We start from the raw sequence: 24,587 nt of genomic DNA, 5'->3' as shown, positions 1-24,587 counted from the left end.
TACAGTATGTTCACTAAATGTCCAATAGCAAAAATACATGATTGTTTCAGTTCTTCGTTTATTTTGATTTATTTTATTTACAGCAGGAATGTTAACATTTTAGTCTCTCTGGAAGAGATGGGATGATGTTCTGCTAGTTCATATGATCTGAAAAACAGAGTTTTGAAGATGTGTAACATACACTAAGAAACAAAGCCTCCTCAAAGAAATACAACATTTTGAGTGATGTATGCATTATATAAAAGGTATTTGGTCAATTCTGGAAAAAAAAACAGGCATGCGTCTCTTGTGATGACATCCTAGAATAATTTCCAAATTAGTCTTTTAATAGGGTCAGAAATCACTTTCACTAATGCATACAGTTTCACTTAGTAGTGTTTCAGTGCAAAGGAGCTTTGTGATTTTATTCAAAGTCCAGAGCAGGAATGAAATGTGGCCTTTCCCCTACAGTCCTGTGATGATGCTCTACAAGCATTCGTTCTCTTAACAGAGTTTTGTTCTCTCTATGCTCTGAAATGCTCTGTTTGCAGCTGGCTTTGCTTCTCCCTTTCATAAAGCAAGAAAGGTTGGACTGGAAACCACCACCACGGTCACACAACGAAAAAACAAACAAGCACAAGAAAACACAGAGACGGCGAGAGGACCGTTAACTCAAACGGAGGATGAATGGACACAGGGCCTAGCGTTGAGAACGGCGATGGTGTACCCGTTTGGCCTCTGGGCGCTGCACCAGTGCCGGAGTTGGCTCTTCCTGACCGTGGTGGGATGGAGAGTCCGTCAGGTAGACCTCCACATCATCAGGCACTTCTTCTAGAAAGTTAGATGGAACCAAGCCCCGATGTCCGTTAAGCTCACCCTGGAAGATAAAAAAGTCTCTTAAATGGGATGTACTGTATTTTAATAGAATTATTTTGGATCATTCTACTGATGAAACATAAAAAAATAAAATAAAAACATATTTCCCAAAAGTAGGTGTGATCTAGGAGCTTTATACAGATTTATACAGTGCATGCCATTGACGGTGAGTATATATGTCATGACCCCATTTTCATTCATGTAAAAAATTCAAATGTGGCGCTAATGTGAATAAGGTCTATAGTGAAATACTCAGCACATAACAGTGGGAGTGTGCAACAGTGCTAATTATGAGGGGGTTTGTGGAGAGAAATATAGCTGCATGCCGAGCTCCAAAAAGGGGCGGTAGTTACAAACCACCAGCAAAGACATACAGAGCACCTACACCTTTCCCTAACCCTGACTGCTTGTGGAAGTGTACCTTTTGGAGCTGACCCAAACCCCTTCCAGGATATAATTTTCGCTTGCCTTTTATCTCATGCTACCGCACGTCAATGAAATTTCTATTAAATAAAACCGCCTGAATACTGTTTACAAGACTCTACACTGTAATTTAAGGATTGAACTTCTGGTGTAAAGAGTCATGTGACACAACTGCATGACGTTTTTTAGGAAACTTTTTTTTTAGGAAAAAGGCAATTTTGGGTTGCGAGAGGCGGATTTGAACAGACTGCGGACAGGAAATTTCCTACAGAAATGTCTTTAAATAAGTTGACACCCCTGAAAGTCACTGTAAAATTCCCACACCAGTCAACACAACAACTATACTTACATGATAGAATCCGTCTTCATCAATATCCCCAAAAACTGCAACGATGTCACCAGCACAAAACGTCAATTCAGCCTGGGTGAGAAAATACATCATCAGCAAGTATATACAATCCTATTCAGCAGATTAACATCCTGAGAATGCATCAGAACAAATAGGCCCATATACTGTGCGTATATATATATATATATATATATATATATATACAGTATATGCGTAAGTATGTATGTTTTGTAACACCTCAACATCCACATTTGGGGAGCTCTCTCTGGGGTCGTAGTCGTATAATGCAACCATTCTTCTAGTGGCCACTGGGTGGCGACCTCTCCTATTTTGTTCTGTTGAAGAGGAGTAGAGAGGATGGCTATGTTTTGAAAGCATGAAAACACAAACTGTACATACTATATATGTATGAATACTGTGCAGGGAATGCAAAATGTAATGCTTAGAATACCCTAAGTTTTCTAAAAAGAAAAGTATCCAACAACTTGGTAGTACACCCTAAATAAATATCACCAGATTTTAATATGTCTTTCTTGAGAAGTTCTTGATTGAGGAGCCAAAAGTTAAGATGACTTTGCACAAAATAATAGTAGACAGTATACAGTGTATACAGGGCTGGGCTGTAATGGAATACATGTAATGGTGTTACATATTCAGAATACAAAAATGAAGTAACTGTATTCAGCCCCCATTACCCAAATAGCAAACGTACATCTCAGAGATGTCTGTTTTAGATCCTGCCATCTGGAAAGCATCATAATATAATTAACATCTACTAAAAGATGTTTAGTAGGGTGCATGATACATTGTTTCCTGTGACTGTTGCTGTGTAAATACATTTATGCAGCTGCAGATGGCTTTTGTGTAATGGAGGAGTAAAGAAGGACGGCTCACGATAAGCATTAGGTGAGTCATGTCCACATCAAGAAGAGAAATAGCAGTTATTAATGACACTAATAGACTACTGTGATGAGGAGGAGGTCATGGCCGGGCAGTGATGGAGCACACCAGTGCTGAATCAGTTTATCAGCATGAGAGCGAGATAAAGGGCAGCCGGAGACACTCGTTCAAGGATGGGCAAGGAGGGAACCGGCAGAACAGTCAACGTAAACTTTCATGAGAAACTCAACTTAAAACAAACGTAAACAAACACAGACACATGTGCAACGTGGCCGCGTGCGTCTCTCTCTCTCTTACGAACCGTCTCGGCTGGCTTTAATCTTGCTCTCCCACTGATCAGCTGATTCAGCACTGGCTGTGCTCCATCACAGCCCAGCCATGCCCTCCTCCTTGTCACAAGCCCCTAGGGCGTTTAAAGTGATGTTGTGTACAGTAGATACCAGGGCAAAAGTTAAAAGGCAAAATTTTTCATCTAATGCAAATAATTTTGAGAAAGCAAGATGCTTTTCTGAGTAACAAATTAAGATAATGCTTACTCAAAATAACTACTTCAGAAAAAGTCATCCATTTCCTTTTCATTTCAAACACATTTGGCATTTTATTACATCTGAAGCACAACCCCAATTCCAAAAAACGGGACAGTATAAAAAAATGCTAATAAAAACAAAAATTAGTGATTTATAAATTATTTTTCACCTTTTTCAAAATTGAAAACACTCCAACTATACATTATATTATGTTTTACCTTGGGAATTTCTTAGTTTTTTTTTATGTACAGTAATTTTAAATCAGATGATTGCAACACACTCCAAAAAAGTTGAGACAGGGGCAATTTAAGACAATTAACAATTTGACCAGTTAAAATAACAAGGCAATGTGAAACAGAAGATGCTAAACAGGGAAGGCAATCATGTCATATAAGGAGCCTCCAAAAACAGCCTAGTCCTTCAAGAGAAAGGATCATTCGAGACTTGTCAATTTGCCAACAGATGCTTCAGCAAATAATCCAGCACTTTAAGAACAATGTTCTCCAAAGACAAACTGGCATTTCACCCTCTACAATGCACAATATAGTTATATATATATATATATATATATATATATATATATATATATATATACTATTATTTTTTTAATCAAATGTGTCCACATTTAAAATTATTTTTGAAAAACACGGCTGTCATGTTCTCCAGGCCAAGGAGGATAAGGATCATCCAAGCTGTTATCAGCGTCAGGTCCAAAATCCAGTGTCTGTATGGGCCAGAGGTGTGTCAGTGCCCTTGTCATGGGTAACTCACACATCTGTGAGGGCATCATTAATGCAGACAGATATGTACAAATTTTGGAGCAGCACATACTGCCATCCAGCACCTTCTTTTCCAGGGATGTCCCGGATTTTCAGCAGGACAACTTCAAACCACATACTGGCCGAATAAGCAGAGCGTGTGAGTGCTAGATTGGCCTGCCTGCATTCCTGGCCATCTCCAATTGAGCATGTGTGGTGCATTATGAAGCGCACAATACGGCAACAAAGACCCCGTACAATTGTGCAGCTGAAGACCTGCATAATGGATGAATGGGGGAAAATTCCACTTATTAAACTTAACAAACTTGTGTCTTCAGTACCTTAATGCTTAATAAGTGTTATTAGAAGAAATGGTGATTCTTCACAATGGTAAACACTCGACCATCCCAACTTTTATGGAGTGTGCTGCAACCATCTGATTTGAAATTACTGTACATTTAAAAATACAAAAAAAAGGAAATTCACAAGGTAAAACATAATAAAATGTTTAGTTATAGTGCTTTCAATATAGCAAAGGGTGAATATAATTTACTAATCATAAAAGCATTTATGTAACAATTGGCTAAAACATTTCTAAAAGAGCATATTTAGACTAGTATTAGAAATTAACTTTTCTATTAAGGGGCAACATTTTCGACCTGGAGATGTTTTAAGGGGCATTTTTCACCATTATGAGGGAATTGTTAGAGCATATTTTTTCTAACCATACAAAATATGACAATATGACATCATTGTGTTACATCAAATTCTTCAAATGAATCCCTTATAAAACTTTGTTCAACCTGAATAATCAGATAAGAGGTTACCTATACATTTAAATAAACATCAAATAATTTCATGTGATAGGTATGTATTAGGTCTAGAATAAAAATAAAAATAAAATCATAAGTGGCAGTTTTATGTTGCCCCCACATTTTCAATTTCAGGGTCATTTTTGTCACCTTCAGTGGCAGTTTTACCCTGAGACCTTGTTAATTTCTGACCGCGGTTTAGACCAAGCTTGTTCTTGTGCTAAAAAAGCAAGATACAGTGCAATGTATCAGGAAGAACAAGGTGTCTCGAGACCAGTTTAAGTAATTTTATGGCATTTAAAAACACAGCAAAATGAGGCAAAAAGACTTTCGCATAGCGCATGTTTATATGAAAAACAATTGAAACAAGAACAGACGAAGCTTAATGAGGACGCTTGAGTGAGGATCTGCAGGTGGATTCTATGTGGAAATCTTTTGTATCAAAGCACCTGATGCATAAATTCTCCTTCACCTTCACATCTGACACAATAGTTCTAATTCATGTTTCACTAAAATCTATGCCCCTGACTGCACAGTATGCTTTAAGAAAGTAAGTATGCCTTAAGAAAGTAAAATTGCACATTAGGTAACAATAGTACATACGTATATTTACTGAATATTTTATATTTGCAACATTTGAAGTATGTTTCGTTAAATATGTGATTGAAGACACCAACCTATTCTGTCCACAGGAGTGTTGAGAGGGAGAAATCCCTGTTTCATGAGCTGCTCCATGGTCTCATCATCCTCCGCACGGATCTCTGACACCATGTTACAGGGAATAAGTCCTGACCTGCCCCGGATCTCCCCGTGATAAAAGCCATCATTATCCTTATCCCCATACACCTAAGGCATAAGATAGAGGGATGTTAGCACCATCTTTGATTTTTAATAGGAATGAAAACGAGGCTGTGAGGGATAGTATTACAGTCTCTTCAATGGGCTGTACTGCAGTTTAAAGTGTTTTTGGATCGACTGACAAAACATTGATAAAATATCTGGCCAAGAAAATTCAGTATACAAAGAGCACCAGACCACATGAGTTGTGGAAAATCAGATGTGATGTAGGAGCTTTATACAGATTTAATCCGTTCGTGCCATTGAAGAGATGGTAAGTCTATCTCTCACAGCCTCATTGTCATTGCCATTAAAAATGAAATAAAAAGATCAAAGATGGCACTAGTATGAATAAGGTCTAAAGGACTGCCAATTACAAGCAGATAATTTAACCCCTGCTGAGTAGCATTTAACCTTGATGATCTGTCCCTCTTTAAAAGGGAGCTCCTCATCAGCGGCATCAGGGTTAGGTGACATGGAAAGAGGGTCATAGTCGAACAGGGCCACAAAGATTCGGAACTGATCCTCCTTCTCAGACTCTTCGTAGCAAGGAGGAGAACGCCGGCTTCGGTCCCGGTAGCCATCTAAAACAGGAGAGATAAAACACAAAGACAGTTTATAACTGGCACCATATTACCACAACATAGCAAATGGGTAGCTGACATGACATTTCAAGTTGTGACAGTAGTGACCTGCAATGTGACATGTAGTAAGCTACTTCATCTTTATTAACAATTTTAAATTTGTGTATTAAAAACACAAGCAGGTTTTATGACCTCGTTTTAATTTTAATTAAAGGAAAATGTGTGCTTTAAAAAAAAAAATATTTGACACATCAAAGGACTACTTCAATGAAACAATAAGTAAGCTACAACAGCTAAATACTTTGAAAAAATGGTGACTAAATATACTTTCACTTAAACTAGGGCTGGGTATAAATATTGATTTTCTGATTAATCATGATCATGATCTGATTAGCCCTGGATAAAATACTTCTTAAAATCCTGCGAGTTTGCTGCGAGTTACACACCACTAACGTTCCTGTTTCCTCTGATGATCTGCATGCTGTTGGATCTTGACGGCGCACAACAGCGGCTTTCTCTTTCGCATTGCACGGCATGCATTGTTGCCCCTGAGCGCTTCGACAGCGCAGACACACACACACATACTGTGTATTAAAAGAGTTATTTCCCTTAAAAGAGTGAATTTCTCTAAAAGAGCAAAACACAGCGGCGTTGAACGTCCTTTTCAGGACGCCGTCTTTTCAAGATGCCCTTCCGCCCCTGTGTTGTTCCTGGATGCGTAGAGTGCTCTCCGCTTCAGACGGCCACAGGCGCTGTCTCGTGTGTTTGGGCCGCGATCACACCAAGGCGGCGTTTGTGGATGGCTCATGTTCTCACTGCGAGAACATGACCATGACCACGTTGCGGTCGCGGCTTGCTTTCAACAGAGAGCAAGCCACCCCAGCTGCACCCAGCATTGCTCCTTCTTCCCAGGGGGTTGAGGACGATGCGGTTGGCGCTGGGGGCGATTTGGGGGCGGCAGCGGGTGCAGTTTCGCCGGGTAGCCCCCCGCGAACCTCCCGTTCCCCGACACACTCGCTGGTCCCCGTCTATGCTCGCGGCGATAGCGGCTCGCCTCACGGCCCAGCTGTCTATCCTCCCGAGCCTGAAGCAGATGAGCTCGCCGCTGCATCGGAGAGTGTGATGTCTGATGCCGAGGACTCCCCTGGACTGCCGCCTTCGGGCCAGCAGGCCCAGGCTGAGGCCGACGCTCAGATGTCTGACATGCTTTCCGGGCCGCCGTGAGTGTGGGGTTGGATTGGAACCCTCCATCCTCCCCACAGCCTTCACGGTTGGATGACTGGTTCCTGGGGGCAGCGCCGTTCATGGCCTCGCATCCCCCGGTCCCGCTTTTCCGGAGGTGCATGACGAGCTGACGTCTACGTGGAGAGCCCCACTCTCCGCTCGTCTAGGTGCCACCCGCTCCACTCTCACCACCCTCGACGGCGGAGAGCGCCATGGATACGGGGCGATTCCCCAGGTCGATAGGGCAGTTGCGTACATCTATGCCCCGGTATCCCTACCTCCTGGCGTGGCCGCTCCGTACTCCCATCCAAGCCCTGTAGGACAACATCCTCGCTCAACGCGAAGGCCTACAGTGCGGTTGGACGCGCTGCCTCCGCCCTGCATGCGATGGCCCTCCTGCAAGTCCACCAGGCCAAAGCACTCAGAAACATGCACGGGGGTGGACCTGATCCTGATGTGCTGCAGGAACTGCGCTCAGCGACCGACCTCGCCCTGAGAGCGACGAAGGCCACAGCGCAGGCACTCGGACAGGCGATGGCCACCCTAGTGGTCCAGGAACACCATCTCTGGCTCAATCTGGTCGAGATGCGTGAGGCCGACAAGAACCGCTTCCTAGACGCACCTGTCTCCCAGATTGGCCTTTTCGGCGACACCGTCGAGGACTTCGCCCAACAGTTCTCCGCGGTGAAGAAGCAGACGGAGGCCATCTCTCACATCATGCCCCGCCAGACACCTGCCGCCACGGGCCCTGCCCTGTCTGCCACGAGGGCGTCCCCTCGTGAAGAAACCAGCTCCTGCTCCGCCTCAACCCGGGCCCAGCTCTCAGCCCCAGCGTCGAAGCACCCGCAGGCGGCGCGATGCCCCTGTCTCACTGAACCCCCTCTAGGACCCGGAAGGCTCCCAAGCCGCTCCTGAGACAGCCAACCCAGAGCCCAAGACGTTAGCTCCGGAGGTGGTAAGACCGCTCTGTCCCCCGGTGGAGGGCCGGGAGGAGAATCCTTTGTTTTTTCAAAACCTGATGGGGGCTGTGGTACCCACATTCTCAATAAAAGAGCTATTTCCTTTGCCTCTGGGTCACCTGGCCCGCAAATGCCATTCTCACGGCAATCTGCTTTCAGATTACGACAGTCCCGGTACACCGGACGCGGCTATCCCGCCTTCCGCCTGCCTACGACTGCCCCCCGGCCGGCCGGTTCAGACGAGTCCAGAGGACGCCAGCAGACCTCCTCCTCAGTCACGAACCCGCTCCCTGCCAGGTGCGCGGAGCAAGGTAAATGCTTTGAGTCTATTCTCAGCACCCCAGTCCAAGGCCGCAACGAAGCCGCCCGACGCTGCATTACCTGTTCCACCCCGCTGCGAGGCCCCGCCGGGTACGTCCAAAATACTCGTCCCTTTGGTGCCCCTAGCGCAGAGCTGGGAAACGTGGTTTTCGCTGGCTGCACCGGACCATTCGACTCGGTTACGCAATTCAGTTTGCTCGGCTCCGCCCCTTTCAGGGCGTCCGCTTCCGCAGTACACGGCGAGCATGCCAGTTCCCTGCGACGCGAAATCGCGACCCTCTTAGCCAAGGGCGCTGTAGAGCCCGTCCCTCCAACCGAAATGAGGAAGGGTTTCTACAGCCCTTACTTCATTGTACCCAAGAAAGGCGGCAGCTTACTGACCAATCCTGGACCTGCGAAGTTTTCAATCGGGCCTTGTTAAAACTCCCGCTCAAAATGCTCACGCAGAGAAATATTCTGGCTGGCGCTCAGCATCTAGATTGGTTCACAGCGGTAGACCTGAAGGACGTGTACTTCCACGCCTCAATTCTGCCACGACACCGACTCTTCTTACTGTTCGCGTTCGACGGCCAGGCGTTTCAGTACAAAGTCCTCCCCTTCGCCTGTCTCTGTCCCTCGCCTTCACGAAGATCGCAGAGGCGGCTCTTGCCCCGCTCACGAGTAGCCGGCATCCGCGATTCTCAACTACCTCGATGACTGGCTTATCCTAGCACACTCTCGAGAGTTACTATGCACACACAGAGACCAGGTGCTCCGGCACCTCAGCCGCTTGGGGCTTCAGGTCAACTGGGAAAAGAGCAAGCTCACTCCGGTTCAGAGCATCTCTTTTCTCGGGTTGGAGTTAGACTCAGTCTCAATGACAGCACGTCTCACGAGCGAGCGTGCTCAGTCGGTGCTGGATTGCCTCGCTTCCTTCAAGCCAGGCACAGTGGTCCCTCTAAAACTTTTCCAGAGGCTCCTGGGGCATATGGCGTCCTCCGCGGCGGTTGCGCCGCTGGGGTTGATGCATATGAGACCACTCCAGCACTGGCTCCAGACTCGAGTCCAGTTGGGTGTTGCCCAGACTCGGGCAACACCCAACACCTTCGCGAGGTTTTACAACCTCCGCGTTGAGTCAGTTGCGTCAATCCACCCGACCGGCCGGGTGGATTGCTTGCGCCCAGCGCCCTTTTCCTGACGTCAAGGTTAAGTAGTGCGCCTTTTTTCCCAGGGCGCCCCACTCCGAGTCGGGACCCTGGTCGATTCCTCCCCAGCCCTCCGGGTCCGCGGTTCAGCGGAGGAACTCGCCGGCCCAAGCCACTGCGGCTACCCTGATGGCTACCCTGTACTGGTATAGGTGCTCCACAGGTAAGGCCTCCTGCTCGGACTCCCCCTGTGTGTATTTCCACGGTTCTGTCCCCTTACGAGCGGACCCCCGTGTCTCCCTTAGGCAGTTACAGCTGCCCCGGTTGCCGTGCTGTAGCAACTCCCCCCTTTCAAGGCTGGATCTACCACCGCACCATACTTTCCACACGAGCCCTAAGACGGCCGTGTGACGTGTCTACCACTTTTCCTCCCCAAGAAAAAGGGCAGGTGTGGTCTCCGCAAGGTCCGGGTAAGGCCCCCTTCCCTATATGCATGTAAGGGCCCCGGCTGTGATTGCTCTATGCGAGAAACATAGAGAGAAAAGAGGCCCAGCCAGGCTGGCCCGCTCCCATGTTGGCAAACATCGCCTTGTTCCCCTCTCAGGGTAACTAGAAGGATCCCGATGTTCGTATGGGGCATTGGGGAAGGGTACGTGCAGCCGGGTACAGACGATGCGTGGCACTGGATGAATCCCTGCCCGCCTCTGTATCGGCACTTCACGTACACGGTTCAGCACATGGCAAAATTGGAATGGGTCCCCTAGTGTCGCTTCTCCGACACAACGTGGAGAGAGCGACAGAAGGGGAACGTTTGGTTACGTATGTAACCTCCGTTCCCCGAGGGAGGGAACGACACGTTGTGTCTTTCCTCCGCCATGTCGCTGAACCGAGCTCCTCAGAAAAATCCTGAATGAACTCCCGTATTTGCGCCGCTTAAATACCCGTATGTCCTGGGGCGGGACATGCAAATACTGGCTGCCAACTCTCATTGGCCTTTTTTCATAGATCAGAGGTGGATATCGGCGCTCAAGAGAGACCCCTAGTGTCGCTTCTCCGACACAACGTGTCGTTCCCTCCCTCGGGGAACGGAGGTTACATATGTAACCAAACGATATGAAAACTCTTTTTCAGAACATATAATGCAGAAAACAATGCTTTAGAATTGGTGTCAGAACAGTTTGTCCAGCAGAGCACGCTCCGACTACATTGTTTATGGAGCTGAGTTGACGGTGGCTCTGCAGACAAGGTGGAGTTAAGAGGTGTGGAGTTGAGCAGTGTCTTCTCAGTAAGTTGATAACTAGTTTGTAAAATACATACTGCATTTATAAAATTTTATATTTAAAAGTCTGGTTTTCCACCTTTGAAAGTTTCCCCTGAACTTGTTTAGGAGAATATGGTGCAGCAGTTTTCCTCTTGTCTCAGCAGGTGTAAATGCTTATCATTTTACAACCCTAATTGACTGGCAGTATTAATAGTAAATAGTCTGCATTTGACTGATACTAAACAGTACTACTGATATTTAATTAGCTATTTATTTTTTTGTATTTATTCTTTATTTTAATGGTCATCATTTGACTGAAACTAAACAGTACTGATGTTTATTTAGCTATTTATTTTATTTAAATTTATTCTTTATTTTAAGAATAAAGAATACATTTATCGACAGCATTTGTTGCATAATGTTGATTACTACAAAAATGTATTTCCACTTGTCCCTCCTTTTCTTTCATATCATAAAAATTATCTGGGTGACAGCGAGGCACTTAAAATAGAAGTGAATTGAGCCAATTCGTAAATGTAAAAATACCCACCATTTCAAAAGTATAGCCACAAGACAATACAGTATGTTTTTGTTTTGTGATAAAATAGTTTACTGCCCTTTTCTGTGTAAAGTTATATCCAGTTTTAAATCTTCATTGCCATGATGACGTGAACCCTAAAATGACTGAAAAAAATGAAGATTTAAACAACTTTACAGCTCAAATAATATCCATTTTTAAAAGATAAATGAATGTAAGTGCTTTTATAAAATTCTAAGCTTTACCTTTCTACCCTTAAACCATCCAAAAATTGGCCCCATTCACTTCCATTCTAAGTAGGAGTGGTGGTGGTGTAGTGGTCTAAATCACAACTGGTAAACTGGTAATCATAAGGTCACTGGTTCGATCCCCACAGCCACCACCATTGTGTCCTTGAGCAAGACACTTAACTCCAGGTTGATCCGGGGGGATTGTCCCTGTAATAAAGGCTCTGTAAGTCGCTTTGTATAAAAGCGTCTGCCAAATGCTTAAATGTAAGTAGAATTTTGCTTTCTTTTTTTTTTAAGTAAAGGAAGGACAAGTCGAATTACATTTTTGTGGTAATCAACATCTTGCCACAATTGCTGTTGATTGAACTTAACTTGTATATTGAACCCGGAATATTACTTAAAGCAAAATCTTGATGTTGAATAAATAATCCTGATGTCCACAATGTTTCTAAACTACCCAAATTTAGCTGTACACTTGTCCTGTAATGTAAAGAATATGCACATTTTAAAGGTACAAGTTTATCTTTTGAGAGTTTTGAATGTGAGCATACAAACATCCAAAAGGATATTTTTGAAGCAGGTGATAAACAGCATAAAGTCATATCAGGTGAGAATATTAACAATGAGAGACAGTTTGAATGAGCAAGCAGTTCAGTGTTTGGAGTGGTGGTGGTGTAGTGGGCTAAAGCACTGAACTGGTAATCAGAAGGTCGCTGGTTTGATCCCCACAGCCACCACCATTGTGTCCTTGAGTAAGGCACTTAACTCCAGGTTGCTCTGGGGGGGATTGTCCCTGTAATAAGTGCACTGTAAGTCGCTTTGGATAAAAGCGTCTGCCAAATGCATAAATGTAAATGTACAGACCAATTGAGTGAGCATGTGTCTTCTTCATACTTGCGCTGTAGACAATCCATTTATTTGCAAGCACCAATCCAGGGTGGGTTGAAGATTTCTTTTTTTTTTTACAGTAATGCGATGGCTATGCATGTCACTGTTGTGTTTGTGTGTGTGATGTTTGGGAGTAAGACCCATATGACAGCCAATTACAAATGCAGCAAGTCAAACATGTACTCTCTTCACTGAGAGCCTGACAGGCGTACACAGACAGACAGAGAGAGAGCACACACAGTCTGAGCTACTGTAACCATGCAGAGATGCAAATCCGAGGATGAACCATCAGATGGGGCTGATTAGCCCCAGATAAAACTATACCGTTTCCTTTTGTCCCTGTCACATATACGGAGCTGTGATTTTGACTCCAACATGCCCAATGTGCATTCCACATAGTTGCCTTTGCAGTCAATTCCAAGGAACTGTTTGCTTTATCTTCATGTTAGGTTGGTGAAATGTTACCTAATTACAGATTATGTGGCATTCATTCAGCGAAAGATGCCCCCCTTGACTTTAACCATTCAGTCATGCATGGCCAAAGTAAAAGAATGGTTGTGGTCAGGTTGAAAAGACGAGGGATATTTGGCAGGCATCCATTGGTTGGTCAGTGCAAGGGGGAGGAGCATTCTCTGAGCAAACATGTTGCTATAAGCAACATTATCTTACTGCCTGTGTGGAGGAACAACACAAGCTTCCATCTTGGTTCATGCATTTTTGACATTTTTCTTCTCTCATCGGGGCTCGCTTTGATTATGCCTTGGTTGGGCAAGGGAGCTGCAACACATACCATAAGGAGTGTGTCCCCCGTGCCTCCAGGAGGACCATGTCCTATGTCGAGCTACACTGCCATAGTAAACATCCTCGTTGATGGGAGAGAGGTTCCCTTCACTGTTACTTTCAGTGGATATCTCTGAGGGAAACACCAATCACATTATGCCACGTGAGGCTATTTTGTCCCAAACCCAACTTGCAAATTCAGGGATGTTAACGTGACGGAAATGCTACTTCTGAACTATTTTGGATATTTCTGCACCAGTGTTGGGAAAGTTACTTTTAACTACTTTTAACGAATAATTGAAAGTAGCTAAAGTACAGTCAAGCTACCTTTTTGATAAAGTTGTTAGCTACATTAAAGCCACTTAAAGGGACAATTACTTTTTAAAATATTTAACAATACAACAATACAATAAAATCAGATCCATAGTTTTGAGCACACACAACTTCTACGAAGGGGCTTGAATCAGTTAATAGTTTAATGAATTGGTTCATTTAAACAAACCATCAAAACAAACCAATTCACTAGAATGAATCAGACTTTACAAAGCTGCATATTAGAGAGAGGTCAGTTCAGAGAACTGTGTTGATTATGGCTGTGAAGGTGTGTGCACAGTACAATGTGCCATTAATGTGCTACACCACAACTTGTTGGAAAAAAGCAGATTTTTACTGGAAAAACAACACTTTTAAAAGCAGCTGAACTACTGTCACAGTAGTCTTATATTTAGTTATCCCCCAACACTGTTCTGCATATGTTGTTTGAATTTGTTTGTCCCTCAATCTAGATACATAACGTACAGTTACATCTATGGGAAACTTGATGACAGATTTAAAGGTGGTTGTTGAATAAATATGAGAGGTTTATAAGACTGAAAGCAACAGGATATGGTTATGGTCGAAGCACAGTGGTAATTGGCACACATTGACAAGCATATGGATGTTTACCAGTTTAACATAAAAAATATGAATCAGGACATTTAGGAGGCCAAAAAGAAAGCTGGAGGACAGACATGGCCTGAACAGAAGTTTCCACATCCTATTTCTTACTGGGAGAGCACTGACCAATGGATGGAACCGTGAGGGGTCGATGCTGAGGGCCTCGGTGCTTCCGACATGAGTCCCGATCCAGCTGACTTGAAGATTGACTGCCTCCTCCAGTCTTGAATGAGGAGAGAAACCAAACTGTTAAAGTCAGGATGTTATATTCAGATATATTATAATCTTTATTCTTAAAGATTGTAATATTACTATAGTGTATACTGTGCTATATATCTATCTGTCTATGTATCTGTCTATCTATCTATCTGTCTGTCTGTCTGTCTGTCTAGATCCCTGTCCTCTGCGATACCTTGAGTGCATTGTGGGAGTTCCGTCGCCTGCCTTCTTCATGCATTTCTGAATATAACTCCTCCTCATCCTCTTCCATGATGTCTGACAGGTCAGAGCCTCGACTGCTTTCTGTCTGGTACTCTTCACTGTGACTGTAATGAGACTGTGGAATGCATGTTTTGAGACAATACAGCAACAAAAACCACAACCACATCCAACGGGCCAAAGGATTCAGCACTATCATTTACCTGTTATTCCTTTTATTACTTGGTAAGGCAATCACTTAAACTGCCATACCTGCCTGCCCAGCTCTGAGCCCCTGAGGAAGTCATCCATAGATGCTCCTCTTCTTCGAGCCTGATAGCTTTCCTCATCCTCTTCCTCATCTGAATTTTGAGAGTGAAAGCCCTGGCTTCTCCTCTCCATCTAAATATATTATAGTACTTTCAGAAGTCTTAAAGGGAAAGGACAGTCAAAAAAGAAAATTCTGTCAATTATTCACCCTCATATTGTTTTAAACCATGCTACTTTTTTCTTCCATGGAATACAAAAGGAGACATTAAGTGGTATGTTAGCCTCAGGCACCATTCACTTCCATTGTATGGAGAAAAAATGCAACAAAATTAAAGGGTGGCTGAGGCTTACATACTGCTTAAACATCTCCTTTTGTGTTCAATTGTATGGGTTTGGAACAACATGAGGGAGAGTAAATGATGACTGAATTTTAATTTTTGGATGATCCATTCCTTTAATAATTTAGCTGAGGTTAAGCACTGTGTCAGGATATCTACTAATCTATTGTATGTCTGTTCTTTAACTAGTTCAAGGAGTACTAGATCTTATAGGACAGTTCTCTTTTGCATATATTAAGGTGAGTTTGCAACTACAGCATATACATTTTTTTTTTTGCTCTAATTTGACTCACCTGTCCACTCTCTGCAGCCACCCTTTGGGCTGCCTCTCTGGCAATAGCCTTGGCCACTGTGTCAGGGATAAGTGTACCCCTGGGCTGGGGGAGGATTCTTTGAGGTGAAGGGGAACGACGGTTGGGGCACGGTGGGGCATCCAGAGTGTGTCCGTGTGGTATTCCCGAGGGCATGCCTGATGGGGAGCAGCTGGGCTCCCATGGCTGAGCTGAGCCCCCTCCATGATGAAGCATTCCTGGCCCTGGCTCTTTGGTTTCCAGCTCTCTGGCACTTAGTGGTCTTTGGGATTGGGGAAGGGTCAGCTGGGGTATGTGAGGCTGGGGCATAGGGATTGTCGGCTGGGGATGGAGCATGGGCTGCTGGGGTTGAGGCATAGGCATGGACAATTGGGGGTGGGGCATATGGATGGTGGGTTGGGGTTGAGGGATGGTGTGTGGTGGTAAAGGCTGGAGTTGAGGTGGAGAGGGCTGCGTGGGATGGGGCATTTGGTGGGGCTGTAGGTGAGAATGAGGCTGGTTGGGACGAACGGGGAGTGGTTGGAGATGGTGGGGCGGTTGAGGTCCAGGGTGAGGGGAAAGGGGCAAGGGTGTGGGATGAGAGGGTAAGGGTTGGGACTGATGAGGTGGGAGAGGGGACTGGATATGGTGAGGAGGAGGGTGAGTTTTAGGAAGAGGCACCAGCAGGTGGTTTGGAATGACGGCGGCGTGGGAGTCTTGAGATTCCCCTTGTGCTGATAAAGTCCTCACGATAACCTCTCGGGCCTCCAAGCACTGGAGATGGTTCAACTCTATTGCCACATAGTCTGCCAGTGGATACAACACCTCAGCAATCTGAAACCAACATTGCATCATTAGCAAAATACTTAAGATGTCACTTCACATTCTCCTCATTTATCTAACAAATGTTAACGAACTGTAACAGAACATTACATTAAAGGGATAGTTTGCAAAAATGATGACAATACTATCATTATTTTATTAAAAGGAATAATTCACCCCAACATTTTTATTCTCTCATCATTCACTCACCCTCATGCCATCCCAGAAGTGTATGACTTTCTTTCTTCTGCAGAACACAAAGACTTGTAGAAGAATCAGTGCAAGTGAATGGTGATACAAATTTTGAAGCTCTAAAGCACATAAAGAATGCATAAACGTAATCTATACAACTCCAGTGGTTAAATCTATGTCTTCAGAGGCTATATGATAGGTGAGGGTGAGAAATCAATCAATATTTAGGTCTTTTTTATTAAGAATTCTCCTCCCTACCCAGTATGGCAATATGCACGAAGAATGTAATTAACCAAAAACAATAGAAGAAGAAACTGAAAGTGGAGATTTATAGTAAAAAAAAGTAATCTGTTTCTCTCCCACACCTATGATATCTACGATAGATTACTTTTTTGCTGCCGTTACATGATTTTTGGCCTTCAAAGTTCTGGCCACCATTCACTTGCATTGAATGGACCTACAGAGCTGTGATATTCTTCTAAAAATGTTTGTGCTCTGTAAAAGAAAGAAATTCATAAAATTCTGGGATGTTATGGGGGTGAGTAAATTGGGGGGTCATTTTTGGGTGAACTATTCCTTACACCTCATGGTCACCTCAAGTGATTTTTCATTTCGAGTAAACTACCCCTATGTTTGAATTAAGTTTTCCTTCACTTCAAAACACCAGAAAAGTTGCTTCCACTAGATAGATGCTTGAGTATTTGTAACCACCCAAATCCATCAACAGAGGGCATCAGTTTTACTTTATGCTATAAATAGGTCTTGATGAATTCAGCCTTCATGCAGTCAAGACCTGTTCTATCACATAAACATCACCAAATATGACTGCTGATGCATGCACATCCTTACCCTCTGACCCTTCGTGCACACTGCGTAGCCAATGACATTTGCACCATTGGAGGTTCCCATAGGTGTCATAGGAGGGGGCTTCCACCGGACTTGGAGAATCCCTGCGGCTTGACCACACTGGACCTGCACTTCCTGAGGGGGTAGAGGGGGCCCTGGGAGGGACAGAGAGCTGCCACCAGTTACTTTCAGTAGCACACTTTAAACTGCAATGGTATGAAGTTAAGAACAGATTGTTTCACTGTGTTCTATGCATATTATGGCTTGAGCTCAAGTTTAGAGTAATATGGTCATTCAAAAAGCCAATAATCTTCATGACTGAATGATGGTGCTAGGGGTGTAAATTACTTCCAAGAGTCTGGGTTTTTGTGCAAATTAATTTATCCAATTAGCGCCACAAAATCAATTTCTGTTGCCTTTGTCTATGTTAAGTGGTGTATTGTTCTAATCAAACGCAGTATACATTATTATGTAAGGGATAATGTACAGTCAGCCAGTTGTCATCCCAAAATAAAGCCAGACAGGGTGATCAGGGGTCTTGTATCACCTTGAAGAGGTTTATTTTGCGATAATAACCAGCTGCCAACTTATTACAGGGCTACCAACCAAATAAAAATATACATTGACATTCAATGTTGTAAAAAATTACCATCTGACATCTCATTATCCAACCTATTACAAGACTACTTGCCATATAAATAAAAATATGTACATGAAACATTGATTTGCATTGAAATTAAGCAATTATGTGAGAAGAAAGAAATCACTGAACAGCTAAAATCCACCTCCTGTGTGTGTCGGAGATCTGCTGGTGCTTATTTTGTAAATAATGATCATCTGACTGCTCATTTCCAGTTTATTACAAGATTACTTGCCAATACAATAAATGCACATGAAACATTGATTTGAGTTGAAATTATTTTATTAGCTTACTTGTAGAGATCACACAGTTATCTCACAAATTTGCAATACCTGGATGAGCAGTCTGATATGTGGATGTGAACTCAGCGATATCAGATTACTAGATGGCGCCACCAACTAATCAGAATTAAGTATTCAAGAGAGACGCGTAATAAAGAATTTTAAACCTTTTCAAGCCGCCTTCATTAAACATGAAAGTTAAATGAAATCAGCTAACGCTGGCAACCCACAAATACTAAAACTAATATAAAAACTTAAACTAAACTGAAACTAGAAACACAAAAAAAAAACTGAAACTAAGAGTCATAGAGTAAAAATTTACAAAAACTATACTAAATTGAAAGGAAAAGTTTAAAATTACATAGAAGTCAAAACTAAATAAAAAATTAAAAACTTTAACAATCCTGAATATCAGTGCAATATTAGAAGAACATTATTGCTGTGAGAGTGTTGAGTCTGACCTGCAGCCTGAGTACAGAACTCCACCCCAGCCTCTCTCTTTTCCCTCTGCTCCAGCGGCATGTGCCAGGGCACCTGGTGAGGTTTGGCCAGCACCTTTACCTTGTATACTGTGGCGGCCTTTAGGTTCACAAAACGTAGTCTGTAAGAACACGGCTTCACCATAGCATGTTCCACGCCATCCAAGTACACAGCATGGGCATAGTTACTGTTACTGGGCAGCCACGAAAGTTCAGCAGAGTCCCGTAATATTTCATCGATTCTCAGGCTGGTGGGGGCCACCACCACATTGCAACCAACCAGCAAGGTGCACCGTAATTCATCGGAGAGCCCCTTGTCCGTCACACTTTGTACCGATACACGGTAGGTGCTGCCATCCAGGTCTAGCTTCTCCAAAAGAAGTTTGGTCCTGCCCCCAAAGGGCACAGAGGAACGCACTTCCCCATCCACTAAGATATTGTACCCATTGATATTTCCCCAGCCAAGAGATACCAAAGGTGGCTCCCAGGCCACTATCACACTTCTCGCCAGCTGTTTGATCAGGTTGATCTTCCTGGGGTAAGGCACAATGTCGTCACTCAGCTCTTCTCCGTCCAGAGTGCCTGTCCCATTACTGCAGTGCCTGAGAACGTCACTGCTAAAGCTGTCCAGAGGAGCACCTCCATCTATGGTAGTCAGGCTCAGACAGCTATGCTCCAGCCTACCCTGCTCCTCTCCCCCCTCTATAGATGGCTTTTCCTTGTCCTGGACAAACTCCACAAAATTAGAGGGAACCAAGCCACGCTGGCCATCCAAAAGCTCTCCTAGAAAAACACAAATAGAAATTGTTCATGCTCTGACTAATAAGCTACATCAGACTCTCAATTCATAAGTAGTATTTGAAATGTATTTGTAAATAAGCATGTCATTTTAATACATGCAGCCAAGTAATGCTTATTGATTGCATCAACTAACTTGTCTAGGTATGTTGTCTATTCTATAATGTCCATGAGAATGTAATTTTTTTGTGTATATATATATATATATACACAGTGCATCCGGAAAGTAGCCTATTCACAGCGCTTCACTTTTTCCACATATTGTTATGTTACAGTCTTATCCAAAAATGATTAAATTAATTATTTTCCTCAAAATTCCACAAACAATACCCCATAATGACAATGTGAAAGAATTTTGTTTGAAATCTTTACATATATATTAAAATTAAAAATTAAAAAAATATAAGTATTCACAGCCTTTGCCATGACACTTAAAATTGAGCTCAGGTGCATCCTGTTTCCACCGATCATCCTTGAGATGTTTCTAAAACTTAATTGGAGTCCACCTGTGGTAAATTCAGTTGATTGGACATGATTTGGAAAGGCACACACCTGTCTATATAAGGTCCCACAGTTAACAGTACATGTCAGAGCACAAACCAAGCCATGAAGTTCAAGGAATTGTCTGTAGACCTCCGAGACAGGATTGTATCAAGGCACATATCTGGGGAAGGGTACAGAAACGTTTCTGCAGCATTGACGGTCCCAGTGAGCACAGTGGCCTCCATCATCCGTAAATGGAAGTTTGGAACAACCATGACTCTTCCTAGAGCTGGCCGCCCGGCCAAACTGAGCGATCAGGGGAGAAGGGCCTCAGTCAGGGAGGTGACCAAGAACCAGGTGGTCTCAACCCAAGAATCTCCACAGAGCTCCAGCGTTTCTCTGTGGAGAGAGGAGAACCTTCCAGAAGAACCACCATCTCTGCAGCACTCCTCAGTAAAAGGCACATGACAGCTTGCCTGGAGTTTGCCAAAAGGCACCAGGAGGACTCTCAGACCATGAGAAAAAAAACTCTCTGGTCTGATGAAACAAAGATTAAACTCTTTGGCCTGAATGGCAAGTGTCATGTCTGGAGGAAACCAGACACCGCTCATCACCTGGCCAATACCATCCCTGCAGTGAAGCATGGTGGTGGCAGCATCATGCTGTGGGGATGTTTTTCAGTGGCAGGTACTGGGAGACTAGTCAGGATCGAGGGAAAGATGAATGCAGCAATGTACAGAGACATCCTTGATAAAAACCTGCTCCAGAGCGCTCTGGACCTCAGACTGGGGTGAAGGTTCATCTTCCAAAAGGACAACAACACAGCCAAGATAACAAAGGAGTGGCTACAGGAACAACTCTGTGAATGTCCTTGAGTGGCACAGCCAGAGCCCAGACTTGAACCCAATTGAACATCTCTGGAGAGATCTGAAAATGGCTGTGCACTGATGCTCCCCATCCAACCTGATGGAGCTTGAGAGGTCCTGCAAAGAAGAATGGGAGAAACTGCCCAAAAATAGGTGTGCCAAGCTTGTAGCATCATACGCCAAAAGACTTGAGGCAGTAATTGGTGCCAAAGGTGCTTCAACAAAGTATTGAGCAAAGGCTGTGAATACTTATGTACATGTGATTTTTTTTTTTTTTATATATATACATTTGCAAAGATTTCAAACAACGTTGTCATTATGGGATATTTTTTGTAGAATTGAGGAAAATAATGAATTTAATCAATTTTGGAATAAGGCTGTAACATAACAAAAGTGGAAAAAGTGAAGCGCTGTGAATACTTTTCGGATGCACTGCATAGAGGCGGATGACTCCTTAGAGTGTTCAGTGTTTAAAATATGTACAAGTCTGGTATTTTTAAAAGTAAACTTAATTTAGATCCATTATACTTCTGACATCATAACAAGTTTTATTTACCATGATAAAATCCATCATCGTCCATGTTCCCGTAGACGTACAAGTACTTCCCTGCCACAAGAGGGAGCTCTGCTTCAGGATGCTCATTAGGTCCATCATAGGGATTATAACTGACAAAAAGACCGGACAGTGAGTGAGAAAGTTATATACTGCAATTGATGGCAAATAAATGGCAATTATAGTACATTGACTTCAAAATCCCTTTAAGTCAGTTTACTGATGTCTTAATAAAAGTTTAGAAAGTATAGCAATAATCAATTTCACCTAAATCTCCCAAACCACTGGTGACGATACGTATTTCAAAACAGAATTAAAATTTCACAAGAATGGTCTCTTTAGGCCTTTCACACTGAACATGTTTTTGTTTCCAGCTAAGATGTTTTTCAATTACTTTTCTATGTAAACATGAGCTATGTGGATGATTTTTATTGTTGTATTAATTTTTTAGACGATGTCAGGGGTAGAAAGGTCAGATTTTAAAAACACATCTTGAGACAACAGCATTCTTATTTTTCCTCTGATTTCCAGATAGCACAACAACGCATTTGGTCTGAACGGCCCTTAAAATGTGCCTCTTTATCTCAAGTAGCAGTAACAATATTTTTAACGCTGGCTTCGCTATAGTGCATGTATGTTCTAGAGTAAACAAAAAGGCATTTATAAGAGTGGTCCTTCTGCTCCTGTTGTGATGTGGTATGAACATTTTCGACTTTTCTTCTATTTTTCAATGTTGAATTTTACCTGTAGCGGGAAGTGCAGAGGCGGACCTGTCCTGTGTATCTTTTCTTGGACCTGGGCGATGGGCTCACCTCATTATCCATCTAAGAATGAAAAAAAAACTTTATCTTATTTATTTATGTCTTATTTAAATTCCATGCTGTGCATTAAATCATGAACATATTAAGGCAGTGTTTGTCAGAGAATCATTACAAAACATCGAACAATTTATTTTCAGTCCTGTTACCATCATAAACAGTGCATGTGTTCATGGATGCATGTATTCACAGATGATTTGATTCATGTATGATTCTGTGCAAAGAAATGATTACACCCTATTTGCAATGATGTCAATCACATAGTCGGGGAAAAGTTAATTACAAAATGTATCTTTTTACTCAATGTTGCACAGGGACTCTAGAAGCCCACTGTAGGGCTTAGTTTTCACAAAAACTATTTACTTTATTTCCTACAGCATCTGACCAAATCTTCAACCCAAACATCTGACATTAAGCCATATATGGATCTAATTATAAAGAAAGAGGCACATTATAGAGACATAACATTTGCCAATTTCTTTCTCTTGAGTAAATTTCAGGCAGATAAATGGATACTGGAATTTGCTCACAGCAAAACTATAAGCTTGTTTGCTCCACATCTCTTCTTGCATCTCCTGCTCCGGTTAACAAAATCCATCATGGTTAACCAGTATAATGGGTATGTGTGATTGGATGAGAGTGAGACAAACCTCTGAGAGAGATGCTTGCATGGGGCTGCTGGATTGATTGCGAGTGAGGACGGTTGGTTTGATGGACTGCTTCTCTGCCTTGTCTATGTTGTGTTGCTGTACTAATGGCAGTTCTGAGACCAGTGGAGATCTGTCAGATCTCTCATCACCTGCCAGCATGAGTTATAAAAGAAATCAATGACAAAATCAAAAGCAAATCAATGACTTTGATTATCAAACAATATTAATAGAATAGTTCATCCAAAAATTTAAATTCTCTCATCATTTACTCACCTTCATGCATCCCATATGTGCATAACGTTCTTTCTTTCTTCTGCAGAAAACAAATGCAATGCAGGTCCATCCAATGCAATTGAAAGGAGACCAAAATTCTGGAGCTCTAAAAAGCACACAATGGCAGCATAGAAGTAATCCATATGACTCTAGAGGTTTAATCCATGTTATCTGAAGTGATTCAATTGGTTTTAAGTGATAACAGACCAAAATATAACTCCTTTTTCACTATAAATCTTGATATCAGCAGTCTCCCTGGCAAAAGAAAAAGTTTGTTGTAAGCTTGTGTAATCATGATAGCTTGATTACACTTCCTAGCACCATATAGTGCTCTGTTCATGTTTCAAGCACTAGGCAGTGTAATCAAGCTTGAAATCAGACATTGATTAAAACACTGGAGTCTTATAGATTACTTTTATTCTCTCTTTATGTGCTTTTTTGAGCTTCAAAATTTTGGTCACCATTCACTTGATTTGGATGGACCTACAGAGCTGAGATATTCTTCTAAAAATCTTTATTTGTGTTCTGCAGAAGAAAGAAAGTCATACACATCTGTGATAGCATGAGGGTGAGTCAATGAAAAGAGTATTTTCATTTTTGGGTGAACTATCCCTTTAACCAGATGATAAGGTTTATTTAAAATGAGAGGAACCAGTGCAGAAATATATAATGCACAATTCTGTTTTAAAGTAATGACCAATTACCATTATATTATGATTGATTATGAATCTTTCCCCATACAAAAAATTTACCTTGTTTCAAGTTAAGTAATGGCAGTTGGTATACCATGGTATTGAATGATTCCCATATCATCATATTCTGTGGTATTTACATTGTATTACCATTGCATACCATAAAATAAAATACCAATGTATTACTATGGTACATAACCAAAAACATGCAATTACCAGAGTACAGCACATGTCCAAAAAACATGGTAATAGCATCGCACTTATTTGAGAGTACCATATGAGATATGAAATAGGATAACAAGCAAAAAATCTGACGAATTAAAAATACAGTGACACAAAAGGACAAAAATCATCTAGCATAACCAGGGACGGTTTATGACTTGCAAAGGCCCCAGGGACAATTATCTCCAAGGCCACCCCTTCTGATTTGTTTTCATTGTTGATGGGCAGGGGGATTGCCAAACTAGATTGTGCAACTTTAAAGCCCAGAGCCCCCCCTTGACTGAATTCAAATAGCAGGTTTTAGACTGCTTGACAGATATAGAGAGAAGAAGATGTTGTAAATGAAATGAG

The 24,587-nt window shown here is 42.7% G+C and overlaps 1 protein-coding gene across 14 annotated transcripts in view; it reads right to left on the bottom strand.

Annotated features, from left to right (window-relative positions):
• The window catches only part of rimbp2a (RIMS binding protein 2a), a 74,810-nt gene that overhangs the window by 4,002 nt on the left and 46,221 nt on the right, over window positions 1-24,587 (bottom strand). For 12 of the 14 annotated variants that reach the window (XM_052100521.1, XM_052100520.1, XM_052100524.1 and 9 more), the window contains 14 exons: window positions 23,050-23,198; window positions 22,326-22,405; window positions 21,585-21,694; window positions 18,864-19,664; window positions 17,485-17,636; window positions 15,625-16,455; window positions 14,997-15,125; window positions 14,719-14,862; window positions 14,418-14,529; window positions 5,876-6,045; window positions 5,302-5,470; window positions 1,865-1,962; window positions 1,628-1,699; window positions 707-856 (listed from right to left, as the gene is read on the bottom strand). In XM_052100521.1, coding sequence (XP_051956481.1) covers window positions 707-856; window positions 1,628-1,699; window positions 1,865-1,962; window positions 5,302-5,470; window positions 5,876-6,045; window positions 14,418-14,529; window positions 14,719-14,862; window positions 14,997-15,125; window positions 15,625-16,455; window positions 17,485-17,636; window positions 18,864-19,664; window positions 21,585-21,694; window positions 22,326-22,405; window positions 23,050-23,198 — 3,167 coding nt within the window. The remainder of the gene's footprint in view (window positions 1-706; window positions 857-1,627; window positions 1,700-1,864; window positions 1,963-5,301; window positions 5,471-5,875; window positions 6,046-14,417; window positions 14,530-14,718; window positions 14,863-14,996; window positions 15,126-15,624; window positions 16,456-17,484; window positions 17,637-18,863; window positions 19,665-21,584; window positions 21,695-22,325; window positions 22,406-23,049; window positions 23,199-24,587) is intronic. The other 2 variants (XM_052100526.1, XM_052100533.1) reach the window with 2 other exon arrangements.

This window comes from Xyrauchen texanus, chromosome 31 (genome assembly GCF_025860055.1).
Source record: "Xyrauchen texanus isolate HMW12.3.18 chromosome 31, RBS_HiC_50CHRs, whole genome shotgun sequence".
NCBI lineage: Eukaryota > Metazoa > Chordata > Actinopteri > Cypriniformes > Catostomidae > Xyrauchen > Xyrauchen texanus.
The sequence above is the reverse complement of the archived record's forward strand: the minus strand, read 5'-3'. Positions and strand labels throughout refer to the sequence as shown.